Source organism: Colius striatus, chromosome 3 (genome assembly GCF_028858725.1).
Source record: "Colius striatus isolate bColStr4 chromosome 3, bColStr4.1.hap1, whole genome shotgun sequence".
NCBI lineage: Eukaryota > Metazoa > Chordata > Aves > Coliiformes > Coliidae > Colius > Colius striatus.
Window position 1 is genome coordinate 43,458,055 of NC_084761.1, and position 23,558 is coordinate 43,481,612.

The 23,558-nt window shown below is 43.0% G+C and overlaps 1 protein-coding gene across 3 annotated transcripts in view; it reads left to right on the top strand.

The window, feature by feature from the left end:
• Positions 1-23,558, top strand: part of LEF1 (lymphoid enhancer binding factor 1) — a 71,252-nt gene that overhangs the window by 32,290 nt on the left and 15,404 nt on the right. For all 3 annotated transcript variants that reach the window (XM_061993451.1, XM_061993452.1, XM_061993450.1), the window contains 6 exons: positions 9,747-9,879; positions 13,790-13,880; positions 16,275-16,358; positions 18,167-18,289; positions 19,016-19,178; positions 21,776-21,883. In XM_061993451.1, coding sequence (XP_061849435.1) covers positions 9,747-9,879; positions 13,790-13,880; positions 16,275-16,358; positions 18,167-18,289; positions 19,016-19,178; positions 21,776-21,883 — 702 coding nt within the window. The remainder of the gene's footprint in view (positions 1-9,746; positions 9,880-13,789; positions 13,881-16,274; positions 16,359-18,166; positions 18,290-19,015; positions 19,179-21,775; positions 21,884-23,558) is intronic.

The window sequence follows — 23,558 nt, forward strand, 5'->3', positions numbered from 1 at the left end:
GGACATGATGAGACTGATGAGGAAGAATCATCCTATCCTGTGATGCATGTTGCCTGCCGGAGCAGGAATGCCGGGCTTCAGAGGCTGCCATTAGACTGCCTGCTTTCACACAAAACTTGTGTGCTTGTGTAGTAGATGATGTTTCACTTGCCTGAGTGGTTTTCATGATTGATTTAAGTGGATGCTCAGGGGTACAGAGGAGTCCTCAGTTGGAATTTTGGACCAAAGCACACACCTTTGCCCAGGAAAGGCACGTTAGCTTATGGGTCTGATTACTGTGGAGAAGATGACAAAGTTGTTGTGAGCAAGGGTCCTGATAACCTCAAGGCAAGCAAAACAAGCTTGTGTGTTTGTCTTAACAGGCAGCTCTGGTGACATAAACCAGAGCAGCTTTGTCCTCAGAGAGGAGCTGAAGACAGCACAAGAGGTGATGCTGGGATGAGATCCAGCATCTTTCCCTCCACCCAAAACCCCTGAGGCTCCCTGGCACATAATTCCCCTGTTGATCCCACCCTGGCAAATGGCTGGGTTGTGGGCACCAGCTCCTCTGATATCCCACAGGCTTCCTCTGCTGGTTTAAGGCAACGACCCTTATGATCAAAGCAATTAATAAGCCAGGCCCCTGTGACTCAGAGGATCGAGCTTGGGCTTGTTTAAACATTGTGGTGCCTGTGTTCCCCTTGGCCAATAAAGAACAGAAAGGGCTGTGGGCAGGTCAGGAAACAATGGGAGAAAAAGCCTTTTCAGCTGGCTTGTGTGCAACACAGATACACAAGACAGAAGCAGGGGTGCTGCACAGGATAAAGGCTGGGGAACTGCGACCCATGGGGCATGTTACCATCCGGAGGATTTCCAATGTCAATGTTCCCATTTACCAGGTTTTGGGAGTGCTTCATGACCCTTGGGGTCGAGTATGTGATTTGATGCTGCAGGTTACTGTTTGTTAGGTGCAGGATTCTTGGTGCATATATTTACATCGGAGGAAAAAGATGGACTGTTTGGAATGGGCAAAGTTAAAAGGACCGTGTCATGGGAACCAGGGCTTAAAACAAGCATTGCCTGGCAAAGTTGTGGAGCATTTACTGGCAATTAATTACCATCAGAGAGGACCCGCTGCTTAGTTTGGAGAATGAAATAACACATTGCAAAACATTTTAACAGGGAAAGATTTCCCTGCAAACGTGTGGCTTTGCTGGCAATTTAGTGCCTTGTCACTGGTTAGTACATATTTCTAAAACTAATGAGCTGTGCAAAACACTATAAGTATAATCTGTACAAATGGGCTTGTCCTCCCCCAGTTGGAGCCTTGCAAGACCTGCCTGGCTCCCTACATGGTTCACCAGCACTCCAGGTCTCCTGACAGCCTTCCTGAGCAGGCAAGAACAAACAAGTTAAGAAGTCACGGGAGAGAAGAAAATGGAGATAGCAGGGGATTTCTAATCAAGCTATTTTAATACTGGGTGTGCTTTAATCACTTACTTAATGGCAGTGCTTAATGAACACTTGAAATAAAGCACATTTCTGTCAGAGATTCAACACCCGTGTTTTTAAAGCTGTCTTGAGGGAACTCAAATGTTTATTACAACTTTTCAGCAAAAACCCATCACAGTTGTGCTATATTAATTTCCAAGATTGAAAGGGAGGGGAAAAAAAGTTGGAAAAAGACAAGAATGTAGACAAGCCATTAGCATGGTGGTTTCTTACTAACATTTCAATTAACCTGAATCCGGTTACTGATTGTAATCCATCTAGATAGATGCTTATCCTAGGCTTTATCAAATCGCATTTACTCTTTTCTTTGCAATGCTCCCCTGGCTGCTGTACTGAAGTTTTTATTGTGTGCTGACCCTTTGGGCTTCAGGCAGAGGTTTCAGGCAGTAAAGCTTCAGGCAGATTTGCTCCAACTTCTCTTGCCTGTCCTTATATGCTGTCTTTGTTTCCAGCTGTGACACCCACTTTGCTTTGGGTGCTGGTCTTCGTGTCTGCAGACCACAGCAAAGCACCTTTGTCAATGAAGCTGCCTTTCCCATGCATTGTAGTCACAACTGCTTGCTGCTGGGCTTCCCAAAAAAGAAAGGAAGACTGGGCAGCTGGAGAAGGAGCACAAACTTCCTGCTCCCAGATAACCACAGGAAGCTCTAGCAAGGGTTCTGGATGCCTCCTTTGCCCACTGATGTGCTGACAGCTTCTCCTCTCCAGCTCTCGGGGTTCTCCCAGGATGCTGCTGCACTGTGGTTGCTGGGATAGGGAGAAGCTTGCAATAACTGGCTTAAAGTAACTTTCCTGCAACTTTCCTGTTTTTCTTCCCTAGCTCCTCATACTACATACAACTTACTTCAGCACTTCACTGTGTAATCATAGTATGTGAGCAAAAGGAAAACCAAGAGATTTTTTTTTCTGACCTCAGCAGGGCATCAGTTTGCCCCTTGAAACATGTGATTTCAATGCTAGTTTTGCTCTGAATAAGTGTTAGCAGTTACAAAGCCGTAAAACTTCTCATCAGAGTGAATACAATGTTTTTCTTTCCCTCCTTACTGTGGCAAGTCCCTGAGGTGTCACCCCTGCTGTTTGTAAGCATGGAAGGTCAGTGAGATAAATAGCTTCCCATTGCTGAGTTGTGAAGCAGAGTAGAAAGACTGTGCCTTTTTCATTTGGCTTTCATAAATCATGATATCCCTAAGCACTGTTTCCTGCATGTGGGGTGTTCCTGTGGGTGTGCTTTCCCATCCCTATTACTTATAGCTTCAGGTGAGCCTAAAACTAGGGTTACAAATCCACCACCCCCATATCTGCTATGTCACTTCCCAACTGCACTGCCTAAGGAATTGAGGAGGTTTTGAAAATTAAGCAAGAAAAGATCTCTGCTGTCAAGAGCCTAGAAGGAGGTTGGCTTAGGATGTAAAACTGTTTGCTCTAAATAAATGTTTTGAGTTGAGGGAGAGTAACCTGAGCTCTTTATGTATTGAGCTTACTGCATCTCTGCAAAGTTGTTGTCAGTGGAAAGGGACTGTATGACAGTTCACAGGGAGGTGGCAAATAGTAATTGCAATTATTGCTGATGTTGATGAGCTTATTTCATCTAATGGTAACTGCTTCTGTCGAAAACATCTTATTGTTACGTCCTCTTCTACCATCTCTGGTACCGCTGTGCTTGTGTGTGATGAATCCAGACATGGGCCTGGTTTTGACATTGCTCCAAAACAACATTCTTCTTGGTCTCATATTTTTATTGCAAGAGCTGGTCAACAAAGGCATAAATGCAAAGTTAGTTTAGACATTAAAATGTTGTCCCTGATTGGAGAGCAAAACTGAAAATACTGTATTCTGGATTTGCTAAAACCTCCTGCCTAAGGATGATTTCAGGGCTCTAGAAACTAGAAGTTAAATAGGGTGAAAAAGGGAATGGCTTTATCTTGTTTCTTCAGGTCAAGGTATCCTCAAATCCTCCAACAAGTCATTGGCTCTTTTATTTTGAGGAACTATAGTGCTGTAGCAATAGTGGATTGATTTAGAGTTATTGTTTTTTGGATTGGGTTTTTTTGGGGGGGAGCTATCTGTTGTTGTGCTTTCCTCCATTTGGCTTTTGCTGGGAAAAATTTGAAGCAGTGTTGTTTTTTTCAAATGACCCTCTCTTTCAGGAATGAAAGGGAACGTATTCATTTCTTCATGCTGAAGTTTTGGTTGTTTGGAGTTTTTTTAATTGGTTTATTTTAGCCTGAATTGAGAAGACCATCTGCTAGTGCCTGTACCCAACACACAACTTGTTGACAAGAGAGGAAAAGTAGACAGACTGGGGACTTTTTTGGCTTTTCAAAAGCAGCTTTGTGATTAAAGAAAAGAGGAAAAACAAAATAAAACCCATCCAACACCTCTTTGAGTATTGACCTGGGGATGCTTGGGTCTTGTGCATGTGGACTGATTCTCTGTAACTCTCCCTGCCCATCTGTGTCCTTTGTAGATGTATGTCCTTTGAAGGGTCATTAATTTCATATCTTTCTCTGTGCAGCAGCTGGAACAAATGGTCCCTCGAGCTCCAGCAGGAGCTCCCAGCCACCTGACTTGCCTGGTGCTGACCTACAGGCATTTTTGCCATGGCTGTCCCAGGCTTTTTATAGTTTTTGCACACTTGTAGCATATAGGTTACCTTACAGGTGCAGACCTTTGCTGAAATGTTAGCTAGCTGTTTGGGAATCATAGAATCCTAGAATGGTAGGGGTTGGAAGGGATCTTTAGAGATCATCTAGTCCAACTCCCCTGCAGAAGCAGGTCCACCTAGATCAGGTCGCATAGGAACATGTCCAGGCAGGTCTTGAAGACCTCCAAGGAAGGAGACTCCACAACCCCTCTGGGCAGCCTGTGCCACTGCTCCCTCACCCTCACAGTGAAATAGGTTTTTCTTATATTTAAGTGGAACTTTTTGTGTTCCAGCTTCATCCCATTACCCCTTGTTTTGTTGCTAGCTGCTATAGAAAAAAGGGATGTCCCAACCTACTGACAACCACCATTTAGATATTTGTAAATGTTAATAAGATCTCCCCTCAGTCTCCTCTTCTCCAGACTAAACAGCCCCAGTTCTGCAGCCTTTCCTCCTATGAAAGATGTTCCAGTCCCTTGATCATCTTGGTGGCCCTGCGCAGGACTCTCTTCAGAAGTTCTCTGTCACTCTTCAGGTGAGGAGCTCAGAACTGGACACAGTACTCCAGATGAGGCCTCACTACGGAAGAGCTTGGGGTATTTTTTTTGGTTTTTGTTTTGTTTTGTTTTGTTTTAATGTTGGTCTTGCTTTTCTTCAGAAGCATTTCAAATATGAGGGAAAACTTCCTGTATTCAAACCAAATCTCAGATGCAGCATTTCACCATCAACTCACCAGAGATTAATTTAAGCTATCTCCAAGTGTACTCCTCAGATGAGTGGACAGGTGTATGTTTAAGATGGTGAGCAACTCTGCAAATTCAGGTATGGCATCACCATTACCAAGCCACATGGCAGCAGCTGTGCCAGTGCTGTGGCAAGGGTATTTCTCCTCCCCATCCTTGCACTGCCTAAAATGCCTCAGTGTGACTCAAGCCCTACTACTTCCAGACTGTGACTGCTGTTCGCAAGGGAAGCATTTGCTCTTGTATTGACTTGGGCGGTTGTTCCTACATAACTGTAATGCAGCAATAATTTTAAACTGGTGTCCAATGCTTGTCGAAGCTCCTGATGGGGTAATGCAGACTGCTGGGTCAGGGTACTCTTCCCTGTGAGCTCTTATGCTTTGCCTACCAACATTTTATTTGGGATTTGGGTCTTATTTTTTCGGGTCAGTCATAAAGATGAATAGCAGCTTTATCCTAACACTAACTGGCCAAATAATTTGACTCCTACTGTTTCTATTACAGAATCATAGAATCATTACAGTTGGAAAAGACCTTTAAGATCATCGAGTCCTGCCACTAACCTGACACTGCCAAGCCAATCACTAAACTATACCATATTCCAGTACTTCATCTATGCGTCTTTTTAATATCTCCAGGGATGGTGACTCCACCTCCTGACTGGGCAGCCCATTCCAATGCTTAATAACCCTCTTGGTGAAAAAGTTATTCCTAACGTACATTCTAAACCTCCGCTGGTGCAACATGAGCCTGTTTCCTTGTGTCCTATCATTTGTTACTGGACATGCATATTCTTCCAGCCCTGCCTATTTGCCCTGTTGGTGTCCCTTCAGAGGATTGTCTCCTGCCTGTGCTGCCTCACCTCAGCCTGGACATGTGCTCAGGAGAAATGAAAAACACCAACTGTGAAGGCCAAGCAGATAAGCAAATGTGCCAGCAGCAGAAGTGCCCTGAGGCACACAGAGAGGTCTGTTGAATGCAAGGTTAGTTCCCACAGAAGGCGGCCATAAGCTGTGCTGCAAGTCTGTGCAGTGGAATTGGAGCCCTGGTAGGCCAGCGGCCTCTCAGAAGGAGGCCACCAATGTTTGTTTGCTCAGGAGCAAACGTCTCTATGAACTGGGTTGTGTGGGGCACAATTGGGTGTTCCCAGACCAAAAGATGTGGGTGATCCCTTTGCCGCTAACCTTTCATATTAATAAACCAGTTACAACAAACAGGTGACAAAGTGCCTTAAAGCATAATGAAAGATCTTCAGGTTTCTAAACCATGGGTTTTCATTTTAAATTATTAATGTTTTCCAATTTGCAGATCTTGAGATAGGCTATATGTTCAAATTCATTTACTTTCCAGATTGTATGAAGAAGCTTAGGCCCAGAGTGAAACTAATGTGGTATGGTAGTACACCACATACACTGCATCTGGACTGTGTTAGGAACAGTTTCAACAAACCTCCAACTTCTTCATATTGTCTTGGATATAGGAATTGTATCCTCATCTGCTTTATTGTGTTGCTAGAAGCTGCTTAGGTTCCATCTGTGATCTTGCACAAAAATATTACATTTTGGTGGGTGGATGAAGTATAATTTTTGTACTGAAATATTGAGGAACCTCATATAGGACAATGGGTGAATATGCAGTTGTCTCATTGAACCCAATGGATTGATTGGAGTTTGCCAGGAGAAGATTTTAAGGTTGCATTGAGGAGAAAAGGTACTCCACAAACTGTACCTATATTAGATGTAAATGTCATCAGTGTGCCAGGGAGAGCCATGGTGGTTGCTGGCTTGGTTAGCAGGTGCTAAGTGAAGCACAGGGGAATGAGTTCATGGAGTTCATGTTGACCCAGATCAACGATTCCTGGGTTCACATCTCTGTCGGTTGCTGAGATGTTGCTGCTGCATTGTCTTTGGAGGGTTTGAGGAGACAAATGAAGTAGTTTTTCTATGTTTGTGGGAGAAGGAAGAAGCCTGTGGCCAAAGACAGTGGGCTGCAGCAAGAGTGTAGTCAGCACTGTCTTGTCCCTCAGCGTGAGGTAGGATTTTGGCCATGTCACGTGGCTCTGAAGAGCCTTTGTGCCAGTAACACCCACTGTGAGCAGTAGACAGTGAAATAGACTTTCAGTCTCAGCCCCAGTTCGGATATCCCCAGAGCGAAGAGTGCAGTCCATGGAACTGAACAGGGCACCTAGGGCAAACTTGATCCTCTCCTTGCCCAGGCCTAGGGGTGGGAAGGTTGAGAGGCTGTTGAGAGGGGTGTCCATACGAGATCTTTGTCTCCTGGCCTGAACCCTCTCTGGGAGGAGGACTCAGGTAACCCATCTGAGTTGACTTCTAGGACAGCTGCCATAGCAGAACTAATTTAGTCCACAGAGCTTTTTGAAAATCCGTCATCAGTCCTTTCTTATCTTGATTTTGTTTGGCATATGTCGTCCTGTGTGTTCTTCCCCTGTCAATCACTGTGGTCATCTTGGTGGGACCACAGGGAATAGGGAGACTCAGTCTGTGCCCACTGAGTCTCCATCTGGTGGCACACGTGGGAGCCCAGCAGGATTTAGCCACCAGAGCTCCCTAGGTCCTCCCAAAGCAGTGTGGGGCAGACAGGATGGAGAGCTTGTTATTACTATTATTATTTATTGTTACTCTTTTTTTTTTCTTTCCTACTTCTGGCTCTGCAGACACTCAAATGCTCTTAATGGAGATACGGCCCGTTTATATGTTAATTTTAAGCCCTCTGACAAGCCGTTCGCTTTTCTCCTGACTTCTCACGGTTCTTTCGCCCTTTGAAAGCTGCTGCCGTGGGCTTAGGGGATAAGGTGCCAAGAATTAGAAAATAAAGTAAAATCTGCAGCATGCTAGAGAGTGGGGGGGAACGAGGATAGGCTTGCTCAAAGTACAAACGAGTGATTTCTGAAAGCAAGTAACCCTGATACCAGGGGCGTGCATGACAATTACATGCAGTATAATACAAAATGTTAATTACTAAATTTTGAGAAATTAATGCTGATTAGCAGTTGCATGTGTGTGACCTAAATACATCTATTGCTTATCTTTATTCATAATATACAGTTTATTGTTGATAAAGTAATTACTGAATGGTGGGCTGGCCCGCAAGTCTTGTAGCTTAAGACTGAGGCCTGATTTGTAAATCGTTTGAAATTTGTTGGCATCTGTTTTTTGTTGAATTTATACAGACGAGGAAGATGAATAACAGTCTGAGCTACCCCCTTTACAACTCAACTCATGGATATTATTGAGAATTCATATTGCTATTATTAATTGGTCACAAAAATGGACCTAATGCTTGTTGGCTTTAAAACACCTACTAGCGCTGCTTTCTCTCTCCATCTTGCAAAATATAAGACAAGGCCGAAGCTTAAATTAAAATCCTCAGGTTCTTATCTCTTTCCCACAGGAAAGCAAATCTGTGTTGAAAACCGTAAAATTAAGAGGAGAGCAAGGATAGCATAATTTAGCAAAAATTCATGGCACCAGATTCTGAGCTATATGACTGGAGGGATAGGTCAGACATTAAGAAGATACTGCCTGCTAATGCAAGTTCCTTAAGGTGGTGCTCTGGAAACAAGGCAAGCAGAAAATGCTGCACTGGTTCCCATTTGCTCTTTTTCCTCTACTCCTGCCAGCCTTAACAATAGATTGAGTTGTCCATTTATTAACCCTTCCGTTTCCTGAAGTCCAGAGAAATCCTGGGTTTGTACAGTCCTAACATCTGTTTGTGCTGGAATTTCAATAATGAACTCAAAGAAAAATAATTTTGTCGGCCTCCTAAATTATTTCTTTTCCTTAATTCCTTACATTGGCAGGCTATCCTTGCTGAATTTTTTCAACATTTCTGTGTGAAGAGGGTTTTTGCCACTGCCTTTTTTTCTTTTTTAATTTTAATTTAATTAGGAACCAGTTTGTGCCATAGTTATTTTTACTAAGAAGTGGAATAGAGTGGTGGAGTGCAAATGAGAAGGGCCCTTTGTAGGCTAGCATCATCGCTTCAGCTTGTCTTGCGACAGAAAGAGCAGCTTGTGTTTCAAGCAATGTTAATATGGTAACGTTTCATCAGGATAGATGAGACCCATTGTCTTGCAGCCTTGATCCAAGAGTGTGATTTTGAGTGGCTTCCCTCTGCCACGCCAAGTGCCCTGTCTGTATCTCTGTGGGGAGCTCTGATGGGAAGCGTGCATCCTGGCCTGCATGGTCATTGCCTTATGGCACCCACTTTGGTGTTTGTAGTGCACTGGTTTCTCCTTGGCATGATGTGGCGAGAGGCCTCCCAGTAATTAGCCCTTCTGAGAGGCCACTTCTAACCATTTATATATGAAATCAGGTTTTTAAGGGTGATTTTCAGTTGCTTACTAGATGGACTAAGATATTTCAACCAGGGTTTGGAAAATTGCAAGGGAAAAAGCCTTTCAAACCCTCTGGCAAAGGCTGGGGCTTGTTGTCACTGTGCCATGCCACGGCCATACATAAAATTAATGCTGATGCTGTGACTGAAGGGTTTCTTCAGCGGTTCTGCTGGCTCTGATGTCCTTTAGTGGCAACCCTTGGTGTGCAATGCCTGCCTGCCCAGCATGGTGCTCCTTCTGCTAAGTGGCCGTGCAGCCACCACTCACTGGCCTTCTCTTGGTGTCTCCCAAACGCCTTTCCTTCTGCTCCTGACTCCCACCCATTTCCCTGACATTTCCTCAGCGTCTGCATCCCTCCTCAGGTGCCAGTGATTTGAGGATGCTGATTCTGGCAGCAACCATGGTTGCCATCCACCAGTCCCAATCTCATGTATGTCCATCTTTCTAATCTCATGTATGTCCCCACTTTTCTAACACTATGTAATTTGCTTTTTTTTTATTTCTCTTGCAGTCAAACAAGGTGCCAGTGGTACAGCCTTCTCACGCGGTTCACCCCCTCACCCCTCTTATCACCTACAGCGATGAGCACTTTTCCCCGGGGTCGCACCCATCTCACATCCCCTCTGACGTCAGCTCTAAACAAGGTGAGCCCATCTTTCCCACAGTGGGGATACAGAGTAGTTTCAGTGCCTGCTGCGCTTGCTGCTGAAGTTTGATCTGTAATGTTTTAGAGGGAGGCTTCCAGGCCTGTGTGCCCGCTTTCAAAGATGGTAATTCTGCCATGATGCTGATATTTAACTTGACTGATTAAATCTTCATGCTCTCCCTAATGTGATAATTTGGGTTTGCTTTACTCATCAAAATCTTTTAAAATCTCAATGAGCAGAAGCCAGTCCTCGCCAAGCCCTGTGGTGCCTGAGGCTTGCAGTGTGGAGATGTGGAAATGGCAATCATCCCTCACCGTCTTGGAAACGGGGGGAGGAATAGGGATTCAATGGTGGTGTTATCGAAACTTCTTCTTTTTCTCTTTTACTCAAACCTGTATTTTATGTCCTATTCTGACTGCCTGAATTCTTCTATTATCAGTTGGCATAACTGCATAAATGACAGTTTTGAGCCTGTGCAAGTTGAGGCTTTGCAAACATAGTTTTTTAACCCTCTTTTGCCAACTGCCTTCTTCAGAAAGTGTTTTTTTACATGTCCAAAAGTCATGGATGTCAGTTTTCACTGTGCCTCTAGGACTGCTTAAAACAAACCCAAAACAAAAATCAAAACCAAACACCAGACCCTCATTTGGATGAATCAGTCTGTGGGCCCACAGTGAAGCCCTAGCAGCCTCCGAGATGCCGAGCCCAGCCTGCACCAAGAGCTCCCACCCAGCACTCTGGTGAACCCAGGGGTTTCCTGGGAAGGGTTTTGCGTGCTTGCATTGAGAAGCAGGAGCTGGTGAGGGTTGTGATGGTTGTTGGGGAGGTGCAAGGAGAGGGTTGACCCTGTCCAGCGTGGGTTTGGGTAAGCACTCAAAGTGGAGACCACTGTAGGGCAGGGCTAGAGGTGAGGAAGGAGGGAAAGGCAGCAGAGGGTTTATGGAGGTGTGTGCTGTAGTTGGGATGCTCTACCTGGGTGTTAAAGTCCGCTGGTTCTGGGGCTGGTCTTGGAAGGTGCTTCTTGCTGCCTCTTTCTTCACTCGCATGTCCCACTGCATGGCATTACACTTCGTTGGGAAGATTGTGAAGCTCTGCATTACCTGGGCATGCATCCCCATGCACATTTGTCTGGCGAGGTGTCTAGCCACCATCATTCAGAGAGGGAGATATTTTTTTAGTTCTGATGTTCCCAGAATGCTTAGTTTCCATTTTGGCCTTGCTAAGCAGATAGTCATGGACTACACTCAGAAAATGGCCTTGTCGCTCCGTGTGTTTTTTGCAATTTGTTGATTGGTTTGTTGGGGTTTTTCTTTAGACAGGGGGAATACATAAAGCACTCTGCCTGGAAAGCCTGGCCTGTAAATACATGTCTAATATCTTTTCCTGGGTTGTACAAAGCAAATGGAGACCTCTTGTCCTCATTTGTCTTCTTCCTTTGCATCAGTGCCCAAGAGAAGGATATTCATGCTTGTTGCTTGAAATCCCAGGGATGTTGTACTTTAGAGAATGGGATTTCCACCTCTTGCCCAAGCTGGCTGCGATGACTGGGACATGCCTCGCTGCTGCAGTTTGTGAGCTCAAGAGATTTTCCCTTACCAAATGACAGATTTGTCTTCCTGTGCCTCAGTTCTTTGCCTTTACCCCTGGTTTATTTTTGTACTCCTGTCCTGCAGACACAAACTGAACAACATCTGGTGTGTTGTTTCTGCCTCTTCTTGCCCTCTCCCTTGTCCACCCTCATCTGTCCACTGCTCTCATCCCTGTCTTTGAGTATAAACCAAGAGGCTCTGCTGGGGGAATGGCCAGGGACCTCTAGCGCAAACCTCATGCCCCTCCAATGTTCCTGACGGGCCCTTGATCGTGTTGCTCAGTGTCTGGTGAAGATGGGGACAGATAACACAGGCTGGAGCCTTCTGGTTTTGTCTGTGACAGTCTCCTTGATGTGTGTGGTCTTCCCATACTCCCTGTTTTGGTGCCGCTAGCGTGTGGGAGCAGCCCCAGTGAAATGGCCCAAAGTTGCAGTTGCTGTGAAGAGAGCATTTTTTTCTCCCCCCCTCAAGTCCTCTGCCAAACTCCTCCAACCATTGTTTCTGTCCTTGCCTCCCACTGTGGGTTTGGAATGAAGCACTGCCCTGGCACCCCAGCCCTGATGCCAGAGTGCCCTCCTCCCACCAAAACCCCCTGAGAAGAGAATCCACAACAGCTTGCCGGCAGTGCTGCCTCTTGCGCCTCAGGCATTTTGCGATGGACACACAGCCACCACTTTACTAGAGACAATCACTTCTTTTTTCCCCTTTAATTTTTGTTTTTTTCCAAACTGTCACAAGCAAGAGCTTGCATACGCTGGCTGTATCGTAGCTGCATGTATTTCTTCTGGGCATTAATTAGGTAAGGGATCAGAAGTTTTGGATTAGGGATAACCTCTGTGCGTTAGTGCAGAGAGAGCAACATTGTCTCCATGAATGAGAAGTGCAGAATATGGGGAAGGAGTGGCCCAGCTTCTTGCACAGAACTTGATCTGGCAAGGGCAAGGTCATTTCTTCACTTCCAGAAGCATGAACCGTCACCAGAGATGAGATGAGACACTGGGCTTGTTTTTCACCCTTGTGAGGTTTTTCTTTAAACTGCTCTGGAAGAGCATTCCCTCTCATGAAAAAACCCTGGTATATATAAAGTGTTCCCTCTCCTGTCAGCCACCAGCTGTTTTACACCTTTGAAAAGGCAACTGTCCAGAAATTTGATCCTCATTCAGGTTGTGGTCTGAAGTCTGAGAATTCAGCTTTTTTGAGGCAGTAACATGACCAGTATTGTTTTCCCCTGTACACAGTTCTGAAAGATATTCTTCAAATCTTGTAATTAAATTCAGAAGATTTAAATAGAAACTGAGGCAAGGGGGAATAAATCAGTAGCATCAATCTATAAACCAAGTCTCAAGGTAGAACACGCTCAGTCTTGGACCTTTGGAGTGTCACCACATAAATATTTAATACCCTTTTAAAGCAGCTGATTTAACATGTGAAGTAGACTTAACGATTCCTTCTGCTTCAACCCCTCTTCCCCAAACACATTTAAATAAACCGATGTCTTTGTGGCCTCTGCAACCGTAATTCCATGTCTCCTGGGGGCACAAGGTTTAGGTGAAGAATGGAGACCACAGACCCTTTTGGGACAAGGATTAGCTTTAATCTTGAGATGATTCTTGCAGTTGTAGGACTCTCTGTTCTGGGGAATGTGAGCTGATGGATCATTCCTGATGGGACTCTTATTTTTCCATGAAATACTACCAATGCAAAACAGATTGACCTTGGAGCCCACAGGAGTCAACTTGATGAAGAGCTTAGTTGGAGCTGGAGTGACAATTGGAAGCCAAATGAATCATATCAAGTGTGACCATTACAGGCCTGAAAATGATTCTTAATTAACCACTGATCCTCTGTGGTAGCAAGTTTCCAAAATCTGTGAATCCATAAGGGAACTCACGAAAATGTACAAGTAACAATTTACCTAATCTAATAGCTCTGCTGTGCTGCCTCTTTGACAGTGCTTTATTTTCCTCTGGTTTCATGCTCTGTTACAAGAGGTCCGAGGGGTCCGAGTGGGTTGGGTGGGGCCGTTGAGAGGACAGTAGCGCCCAACACACTTTACAGGAGATGGAAACTTGCTAACGTATGCATACGTTTATTTCCTCCTTCCCCTTTGGTTTTTCCAGTATTGAATTGCATTATTGAATGCCAAGTTAGTTCTTGTTTTAAAGGTGGTGTGAGTAGCCTTTTGCTTCTAGTGCTAACCAAGAAGGTGGTTATTTCTTATCCAGAGCACTAACTCCGCCGTGGTGTTGACTATGAACTGTAGCTCACGTGTAGTGTTTTGAGGGGAAAGTCATTCACTCTTCTGTGCTCTTTAACAGGCATGTCCAGGCATCCTCCAGCTCCTGATCTCCCTACCTTCTATCCCTTGTCTCCAGGGGGGGTTGGACAGATAACACCACCTCTTGGCTGGTAAGATCTTTTGGCTTCTTTTCAGACAAAGGTGCATATTCACACCATTTGCTGTTGTTGAGTCCATTGCAGCATTTACAAAATAAGATTTTTTCTGCAGTAAAAAATTGCTACATTATTTTAGTTGAAAAGATCAAAAAATGTCGATCTTTGAAATGAATTGAATCTGGTTTTTGAACATGTACAGAAATTGAAGTGTGTAGATTTCACTTTGAAGTCTATATATTTCTTATGGCTCAGATTTGTGGCTCATGGCCACAAATTGGAAAGATAGCAGAAAACAGTTCTCAAGGAATTAAATGTAACTTTTTAATAAACAAAATTGCAATTACTGAGGGGAGGGAATGTGAGAAAGAACTTTGAAGTGTGGGGAGGGGGGAATATCTTGAAACTGCACCCAAATGGAGAACAAACTTTTGTAGTCTGCTGCTTTTTATGGTTTCTGTATGGAGAGGAGCCTCTGTCATTGGGAGATTTTGCTGCTCTTGCACTCTGAGAATCTCCCTCTGCCACTCAGATGTCTGCAGAAGGGAAATATAATACAGATGATGACAGGCAAAGAAAGTGAGAGCAGAGGTTGGTGAAAATGCTGTATTGCTAGCAAATCTTTCATAAAATGCCACCTGCCTTTTTGGAACAAATTAATATCAGATACTAAAAAAAAAATAGGGAAGTAGATGACTATTATCATTATTATTGTTATTATTTCCCCCATCATTTGTTGCTACTCAACGGACTCCCCCCTTACACCACCACCAGGCAGTTCCTGGCATGCATTTTCCAGATGTGGTCAATCATTCTTCTGAATAGTTTCTTGATCCAGAGGATGTCAGGAGGAAAGAAGGAAAAGAGAAAGGAGAAATAAGATCTGATCTTAGAAGGCTTGGGGATGTGTTTGGTGGCAGTCACCAACAGCGGGACATACCCAGACATCACTTATTCTGTACAGCTTCCAGCTGTCTTCTGTGTGGTAGCACTACTGAGACTTCCTCTGCCTTTTATTAAGTATTTTTTGTTTTCCTTTCCCTTTGAGCACTGCTCAGTTCCAGTAATATACTCCAAGTGTGAAACCCATATACTGAACCTTTGGAAGGCCAATATCCCTTTTTTTCACCTCTCTGAAAGCTGATCAGCCAGTCATTAACTGTTTGAAGAGGATTGATGTGGGTGGTGGCTTTTCTGGACCAGTTCAGGGTCGGTTCAGGTATTTGGGCTGAACTGGTATTTGTTTGCATTGCCATAGCATGCTACTTCAGGGTGTTAATTGCAGCTATGACCTGAACCATTGCTAAGTGAAAGTAACCACAAAGTAGTGATGATGATTAAAATCTAGAGTGTCCAAATGATGGGCTGCAGACAAAATATTCCATGTATATAGGAGAACAAAGTAGGTAAGAATTTCAAACAGGCTTCTCTTACTGGGTGCTGTGGTTTAACCCCAGCCAGCAACTAAGCACTGTACAGTTCTTGCTTGCCCTAAGTGGGATGGGAGCAAGAACTGGGAGAAAAAAAGTAAAACCAATGGGTTGAGATAAGAACAATTTAATGACCGAAATGAGATAAAATATAGTAATAACAACAACAATAAAATACATAATAACAGTAACAATAATAGTAGTAACAAAAAGGATAACCAAAAAGAGAGAAATAAAACTCAAGAGGAAAAAAGCCCCAAACCCCAAGTGATGCACAGTGTGTCCCAGCTGAAACTAAAACACAGCTACTAGGAAGAAAAATAACTCCATCCCAGATGAAACCAGGACACTGCATTGCAAAGTCTGAACTTCTTGAACTTTTAAGTAGTTAAGATGGACTTGCATATCTGTGGCCTTTTTAGGTGGTTGTTGGAGGTTTCTTATCAAACAAACTACCGATGACTTGTACCTCACTATGGAAAATGTGAATGGAGAGAGCCCTAAGTTTTCAAAGAGTTAATAACACTCTTAAAAAAACTTTTCTGGCTTAATAATTCACAGTTTGATATTCTTGTGCTGATCTATGGTAGAACTATTTGGAATAAGATGCCTCTTTCCTAAGAGCTAGTTAACCAAATCTGATTCCGGTGCTTTTAAAACTGGGTGAGAGAGGGAGAGAGATAGTGTGCATGCACATGTGTGTGTATGTGTGCGAGTATGAGTGCCTTGGGGAAGGAAGGCTGGTTGTTTTGTTCTCCCCAGTGGAAACCTAGATTGAGAATCTTTTGATAGCAAGGGAGAAAGTCCAAAATGTTCCAAGTATTCACAGAATCAAGTATTTGTTAGCTTTGAATACAGCAGAACTCTTGAAAGTTTACTTGTGACTAGTACTGAGTTCCCATCAAGTGCTTGTAACTCTACAGTAACTATTGAATACCATATTGTATGATTGATGGGTTCCTCTCTTCTGTGACCTCAGGCAAGGTCAGCCTGTATATCCCATCTCGAGTGGATTCAGGCAGCCCTATCCATCCTCACTGTCAGTCGACCCTTCCATGTCCAGGTAGGTGTAGGAGGTGAATGACTGACTGGGGAGTAACTGCTGGCATTAGAGGGCAAGTTGCTCTTCTGCTTGCATCTTGGTCTGCCTTTGCTTGCTTTTCAGTCAGCTAAAACTTTATGCGTACATTTTTGTTTAACTTATTTGTGTATATACAGTTTGCCTGGATCCCACACTGGTCTCATTCAGAACTTTCTTGGCAATCTCTGAAGTGTTACAATCAGGAGCACCAGTGAATTGTCAATAATTAACTGAGTTGTTTCACCTGAAATGAGTCATTAGTTCATTTCTAGATGCAACGCACAGTGTGCATCCTTGGGTTTTGCTCATGCAGGTATGCAACCAGGCGGATCATCATTCTAGTCTGTGTTCTCTAGTTCTAATCTCAAAGTTGTTGGTAATTAGTCTTGAATCATTTAGGTGTCATTCCATGTGAAAACTTACTTGCAAGTAGGTATTTCATAGCCCAAAGCCACTAATGGCAAGGGATGCCAGCACAGTGTGTTTGTACTGGTGTGTGAATCAGGCACTGTGTCTTTGTGTCTAAATGCAAGCAAGCAATGCTGATTGAGCCTTTGCCATGACACACTCCAGACCTCCTCTCCTCTGCTTTTGCACTCTAAAGACAGCTTCTGCATCCTGTGCTTGGTGTAAACAAGATTGCAATATGCCATTCTTGGTCTTGGGGTTTTTTTATGTGTGACCTGTGGAAGACACATCCTCTTGCATGGGGACTTAAGACCAGCCACTTGTTAAGTGGTGAGTCCTCTTGCCTCTGTGTGGGCTCCTTTAGATTATCACTGTCCCTTCACCTCTCTACAGGGGAGTCATAAGCATATGCCTGTAAGGGTTAGTGGGGAGAAAGTCCATTTTTTCTCCATAATAGAAGGACCTGATCTGGTTATAGGGCTCTGTGTTTGCTTTATTTTGATGGCATGAAGGACTAGAAAATGGTGAAAAGAGAGTTTGGGTGCAATTTTGGGTGCAATTCCTCAACCAACACTCATTTAGCAAACCTTTGGAGCATGAGGTTGCTTTTGATATTAATGGTACTGCCCACCAGTTCAGAGTGAAGCGTGCAGGATATCTGCTACACTTGAGCACCTTCAAGATCTGTCTCAGCTATCCATCAGGATGGCCTGTTAATAAGATAAGATGACTGAGGTAGTGGTACTTTGGTTTTCTTTTCCATTTGTCCTTCTTGTACAAATCAATGGCAAGTTTATTTAGGACAAACAAAAGCATTTTTCTCCCTTCCTTTTTTTTTCCCTTCAAGGAAGCAGGATTTTTTAAATTTAGTTTAAGCATTTGAGGGAAGGATAGTGAGTTTAGGTGAAGTGACATTAAGGTCTTTTAGCTTAGAGAGCCATCAAGGATGTCATGAAAAGACACTTCTTTTATTTTGTTTCTGCATGGCAGTTCCCTCCTTTGCATTGGCTGGTGGTGGATATTTTAAGAATGTTTATATCTTGGTGTGGAAATAGTTTTTGGTTAAGAAATGTGTATTATTATTGCTAGTCAGTGCACCAGTACAACCATTAAATCTTTTTTTTGTGTGCATTGCTAAAACCATTTGCCTGAAAGGTAGTAAAATATCATCTTTAGGACCAAAATGTTGACTGATTTTGTTTGTTTTTCTTGAGTAAATGGCTACAATGCACAAATCTTAGCCAAATATTTTTCATGCACTCTTTAAGAATTGTTTTCCATTGCAAGCTCTGTAGCATTTGTATTCTTGGGCATCCCACTTCTGTCATGTTTGATGTCTGTCTTCAGTAGGGTTACAGATCTTCCTTTGTTTTCTTTTTTAGGTTTTCACATCACATGATTCCTGGTCCTCCAGGCCCTCACACAACTGGAATCCCTCACCCAGCTATTGTAACACCTCAAGTAAAACAAGAACATCCGCACAACGACAGTGAGCTCATGCATGTGTGAGTCTACCTTCCTGTACTAGCCCTTTATCTAGATAAATGAGAACTAGCTCGATCTGAAAGATAGAGTCAAAGATGTTAAAAACATGCCGTTCATTACCTCTTTGAATGTTAACTCTTCTCCTGTAACTAAAATGAGAGATGTGGGCTACTGTTTGGGAAGAGTAATGAGACATTAAGCTATTCTTCCTTCCAGTCCAGCACTTTTTTAGCTATCGGCAACAGTTATCTTGATCCAGACATCATAATCACAGACCTATCTACCTGTGGATGTTGCTTGAGTGTGAACTCAGCAACTTCTACTTGAAAAGGTCTTAACTGCAAAATATACTAGTAAAAAGCAGCTTTATTGCTAAATACTTGAAGGCAAAAAGCCTAAGAAAAAAGTGGATGAGGAGCTATCCTCTTGCTTGTAGCAGTGCTATGTCAGGTTACTATGGATAGCCTTTCAAAAAGAGAATGGAGACAAGTGTTGAATTTGGAATGGATCTGTAGATCAAATGTTTGCTAGAGAATGTCAGCCTGACATCCTCCGTGAGTATTAAGTTAAGTCAGTTCTCTGAGAAGATACGAAAGTGGATGGGATGTGACCACTGAAATTCTCATTCTTATTACTTAAATGCTACTGTAACCACAGGTTGGTAATTTTCCATTGGGTTTTTTTTAGGCTGAAGGTAAATGGATGCTTTTTTCCCCCTCCTTTCCCTTTCCCCCACCACGTTTTAGGAAGCCTCAGCACGAACAGAGAAAAGAACAAGAGCCAAAAAGACCTCATATTAAGAAACCTCTGAATGCTTTCATGTTGTACATGAAAGAAATGAGAGCGAACGTTGTAGCAGAGTGTACTCTGAAAGAAAGCGCAGCTATCAACCAGATTCTTGGCAGAAGGGTATGTACTGGAGGATGTGTGTGTGCTCACGTGTGCTAATTTCTATGTGTTTCCCTTTAGTTGCGTGTGATGGCTCACTTTCTGCTTGAGGTGCTAACTAATGTGCAACTATCAAATTAGCTATAGAAGATAAAACATGCACCTAAAAATGAGAGCAGTATCTTGATTTCATTTTTTCAGTATTAACAACATCACCAAATTGGTGTCTTTTCCACTCACATTATGGTGTCAGCACCTCAGGCATGAAATATCCTCATTCACACATTGAAGAAGTGTTCAAATCACCTTCTGGGTCCTCCTTTAGGCTGGCATCTGTCAGAGAACACTGGACACCACTGGAGGTGGAACTCAAAAGTGAATATAATGTGGTCCATCTGTGAAGTCACATAGGTTAGGAGAGATCTGTTGGATTTTGTTTAACCCAACACCCGCCCAAAGCAGGTCCAGTTACATCAGATGCTCAGGAACTTATCCAGTCAACTCTTGAATGTCTCTAACTCACCAGCTGAGTACTAGTAGTCCTGGTACATCCGCCAGAGCCGTGCTGAGAGACATGTGCTCCTGTGGTATTGTAGGCATGTTTTATTCTTTTCATGCTCAGAAAAAAAAATTGCAGGCCAACCCACAATTACAAACTTTGTGTTCACTGTGAGTGTTCTCCCAAGGGAAGACAGCAGAATTAAATGCCCTTTTTGACCTCAATGGCCCCAGAAATGAGAAAAGGGACGACTTTTGTATCTGAGTTGGAGTACAGATTATTCAAATCCCTTGCTCAGTGAAGCTCTCTGCTTGACTGCTAAGTCGCTATTGAGAGGCACTGCAACTCTCTGAAAACCCTGTGCTTTTAAGTGGGAAGCCAATACATGACCTTAACTGCTGCTTGTGTTCTGAAGACTTCCCAGTCTCCTGTCTCAAACAGAGCAGAAATGTATCAGTGCTTGTCCTGGTTCCTGTGGCCTTCTGCTTTTTTTTTTTTATATATTCTTATTACCTCTTCTTAAAGGACATCTTGGTGTTTTCCTTTTTCATTCTTTTATGCAAATCTCTAGGATGATATTTTCATTCTCACTCCCTCAATGATCAGTCTTAGTTGCTTAGTATGTCAGCCTTATTTTCTCGGCCTGAATGAGGGTAGTGCCTTATTTATCTGGTTCATTCTGGTAATGAACCAAGCCTCAGCACTCCACTGCCTTCCCTTTCCACAGGATTGATTCCTTTTTTCAAGTTACTATTCTATCTGAAAGTACCTCAAGTTCCACTTTAATTATGGTACAAACAATTCATGAGTTATCCAATATAATTGCTTGGAGATTAATTATCATCAAGTGTTCTGTGCTCAGTCATCCTGGTCCCTATGTACCAGGTGCCACTCCCAAGCAGGAACCACCTCTGTTCTGAAGAGCTGATGCCTTTATGTGATGCGGAGCTCTCTGATGCCAAGGCATAATGTTCACTACCTTGCAGTTTTGAAATAACACACATGCAATTTGAGAGCTGCAAACAGGCTGAACTGCTGTGCTCTCAGTAACACATCGAACTTGCCAAGTCAAGACAGAGAAGCCCATTAGTTCACATCTTCTGACATGTAACAAAACTACATATTAAATCATACAAATGTGATCTGATCTGAAATCCTCATTCTGTAAATTATTCTTGCATGAGTGTCTTAATGATTTCACGTCTGCCCCCCCCTTTTTTTTTCTTGAAATATCTTCCTGTCTCTCCTGTCCTCCAATGCATGTTGTCAAAGCCAAGCGAGGAGACACATCTAATGCTGCAGCAGTGGAACCTGATTCTAAATAAAAAGCCTTTACTATTTTTGGTTCAGGGCTATGTGTTTCAACAGGAACAAAATTATTAGATTTATGTAGCTGGTGCTTTTTCAGATGTGCAGGTTGTAAGAGACTTTTTTGTCTGTTCTTTTTAAAAGTAGATAAAAGCAGAAAGTTTACTTGGCTACAGAGGTCAACTCATGTAATTTGGAAGACTACAGTTCTGTGCTTTCTGTATCTTAGAAACTTTTTGCAGTTGCCATTTTCTTCCATTACAAGAAATCAGAAAGTGGGTACCTTGAAGCTCAATGCTTAGAGGTTGATCTTGGAACAGCAGCCTGCTGGTGCTGAGAAAGCCCTTTGCATTGGCATTACGAATACATGTGTAGCTACTGCTTAAAAGCAATACAGCAAACCCTTCTGTGGTGGGGAGCTTGCTGCCCTTCAGAAACAGCACAAAACATTTCTGTTTTGTCAGGAGCTAAAGGGTGGGGTTTTGTTGTCATTTGAGGTGGGTGGAGGTGGGGGGTTGTGGTGGTGGGGTTTTCTTTAAGTAGTGTTAGGAGAGCGTGGCTCTGTGAGCACAGTATTTGCTGAGCACTGTTTCCATGAGTGATTTTTGCCTTGCTGAAGGCACTTGGCAGTTGAAGAGCTGACAAATACCTGAAAGTTGGTTAATAAACACGAGTGCTTATAATTGCCGATAGATTTCATTTTTGCAGTGGGGAAGGGCTGAATCAAAGTCACAAAAACACTTCCTGATGTCATCTGTTGCCTAGGTATGAGTTATTTCCTAGTCTAATGCTGTGTTTATTTTGTTTGCAGTGGCATGCTCTCTCCCGTGAAGAACAAGCGAAATATTATGAACTAGCTCGTAAAGAAAGGCAGCTACACATGCAGCTTTATCCAGGCTGGTCTGCAAGAGACAACTACGTAAGTCACTCACTTGAAGGCTCTTTTCAAATTATCTTCCTCTACCAAACTTTCTTTTTTGTCTTTCTTCTTCTTCTTTTTAACTTGTGGAAAGTTCTGAATGGAAGGATGGTGAACAAACGTGTCACATAAGCCTTATATTTGTTTGCACTTTGAGCATCAAGAAAACTTTTGAGATTTTTTTGTCATTGAGATGCTTCTTACGAAACACAGTTTTTGAGGGGAAAAAATTAGCATGGAAAGGTTTTTTTTCTAAGGCAAGTACTTTCTGAAATATTGTTCTACTGTGTAGCTGTGAATTTTCTGTAATTTTCTATTCTATCACTTGCTATTGAGAAATATTCTTTAGACCTGAGCAAAAAAGAGAGAATGGGAAGCCCAGGAGTCTTAATGCAAACTGAACTTTAGCTGAAAGTAATTCCGAATGGTCCATCTCTGAAATCAAGCCTGGAAAGTTGGTAGAGTTAAACTTTATGGTAGATTCTGCTTCCATACAGTTTGGCAAAGCTAAGATGCTTTCTTACAATTACTCTTGTTTTATAATTAAATATCAAACAAGCATTAATAGGATGTTGCGCAGCTTGTACTGCACAATTAAACTATTCTGCTCACAATGAGCTGTCAGTGTAGCCACTTGTTATGTTATGAAACTTTCAAGCTGCAATCCAGAGTGACTGGTCCCAGCCTGAGATCTGGGCTCTTTTCCTTTCCCTCATCAGCTGTGACATTATTTACTGTGACAGGAAGTGTACGTTGTATATCTGGCTCAGTTTTCCATCTGTACTAGGTGGACAGTAGTATTTCTCTACTTTAGTGATCTCTTGTGGGCCTTGAAGTGTATAAGGCACCTAAATACATTTTTAACAGAAACCATAGAAGTACCTGACATTTGCAATCCAGCGCAGCTGCTGTTCGCCTTAAACAAAATTTTCATTGTTAGCTATAGACCTTTAGGATGGCCTTTGTCACAAAAGACATTGACACAGCCACTGTGCGATCATCTCCAAAGCAAATGCCTTGTCTTGCTGAGTTTGTAAGGACAGACACTACCGAAAGCCCTAGCACCATCTTTCTGTCTATTTTGTATGTCAACCTTCTTAGCAGAGGAGTTGTCATGACTTTACACAGATAGGGTTTATTTCCAGTAACCAAATTGTGTCAACAGAGCTGTCTTGAAATATACCTGGGGTTGAATGGGGCCTTGGTGATAAATTCCTTGAAAACAAGAGGATTTCAATTGTCTTGAACTTACTTCTTGGAAAACCAAACCACTTTGAAGTCTTGTTAGCTCGCGCTTACTGGACATCAGTCTTCGAGATTGTTCTGTGAGATACTCAGTCACGTTGACTTTGAGAATCTGATGTATTTTGGCGCAGCCTACTGCCATATAGCGCAGTGGACCTGTGACTTCTTAAGTGCCTTGGTAGACATTTGGAGAGTGTCAGGCGGCACAGTCTCTCTTTGATATGCTTCCAACGTACATCCTATGTAGAACAGCCCTGATATACTCCAATCTGATATGTTACTGTGGAGAACTCTGCTAGCTTCTTCTTGCAGTCTTTCTCTCTGCCTCTCCAGGAATGCAAACATTTGTTGCAGCGGTGATTAGAAGGTGATCACAGTAGATCACTGAAACCTTTTTCAGGTATATGTTTGGAGGGGTTTTTTCTCCATT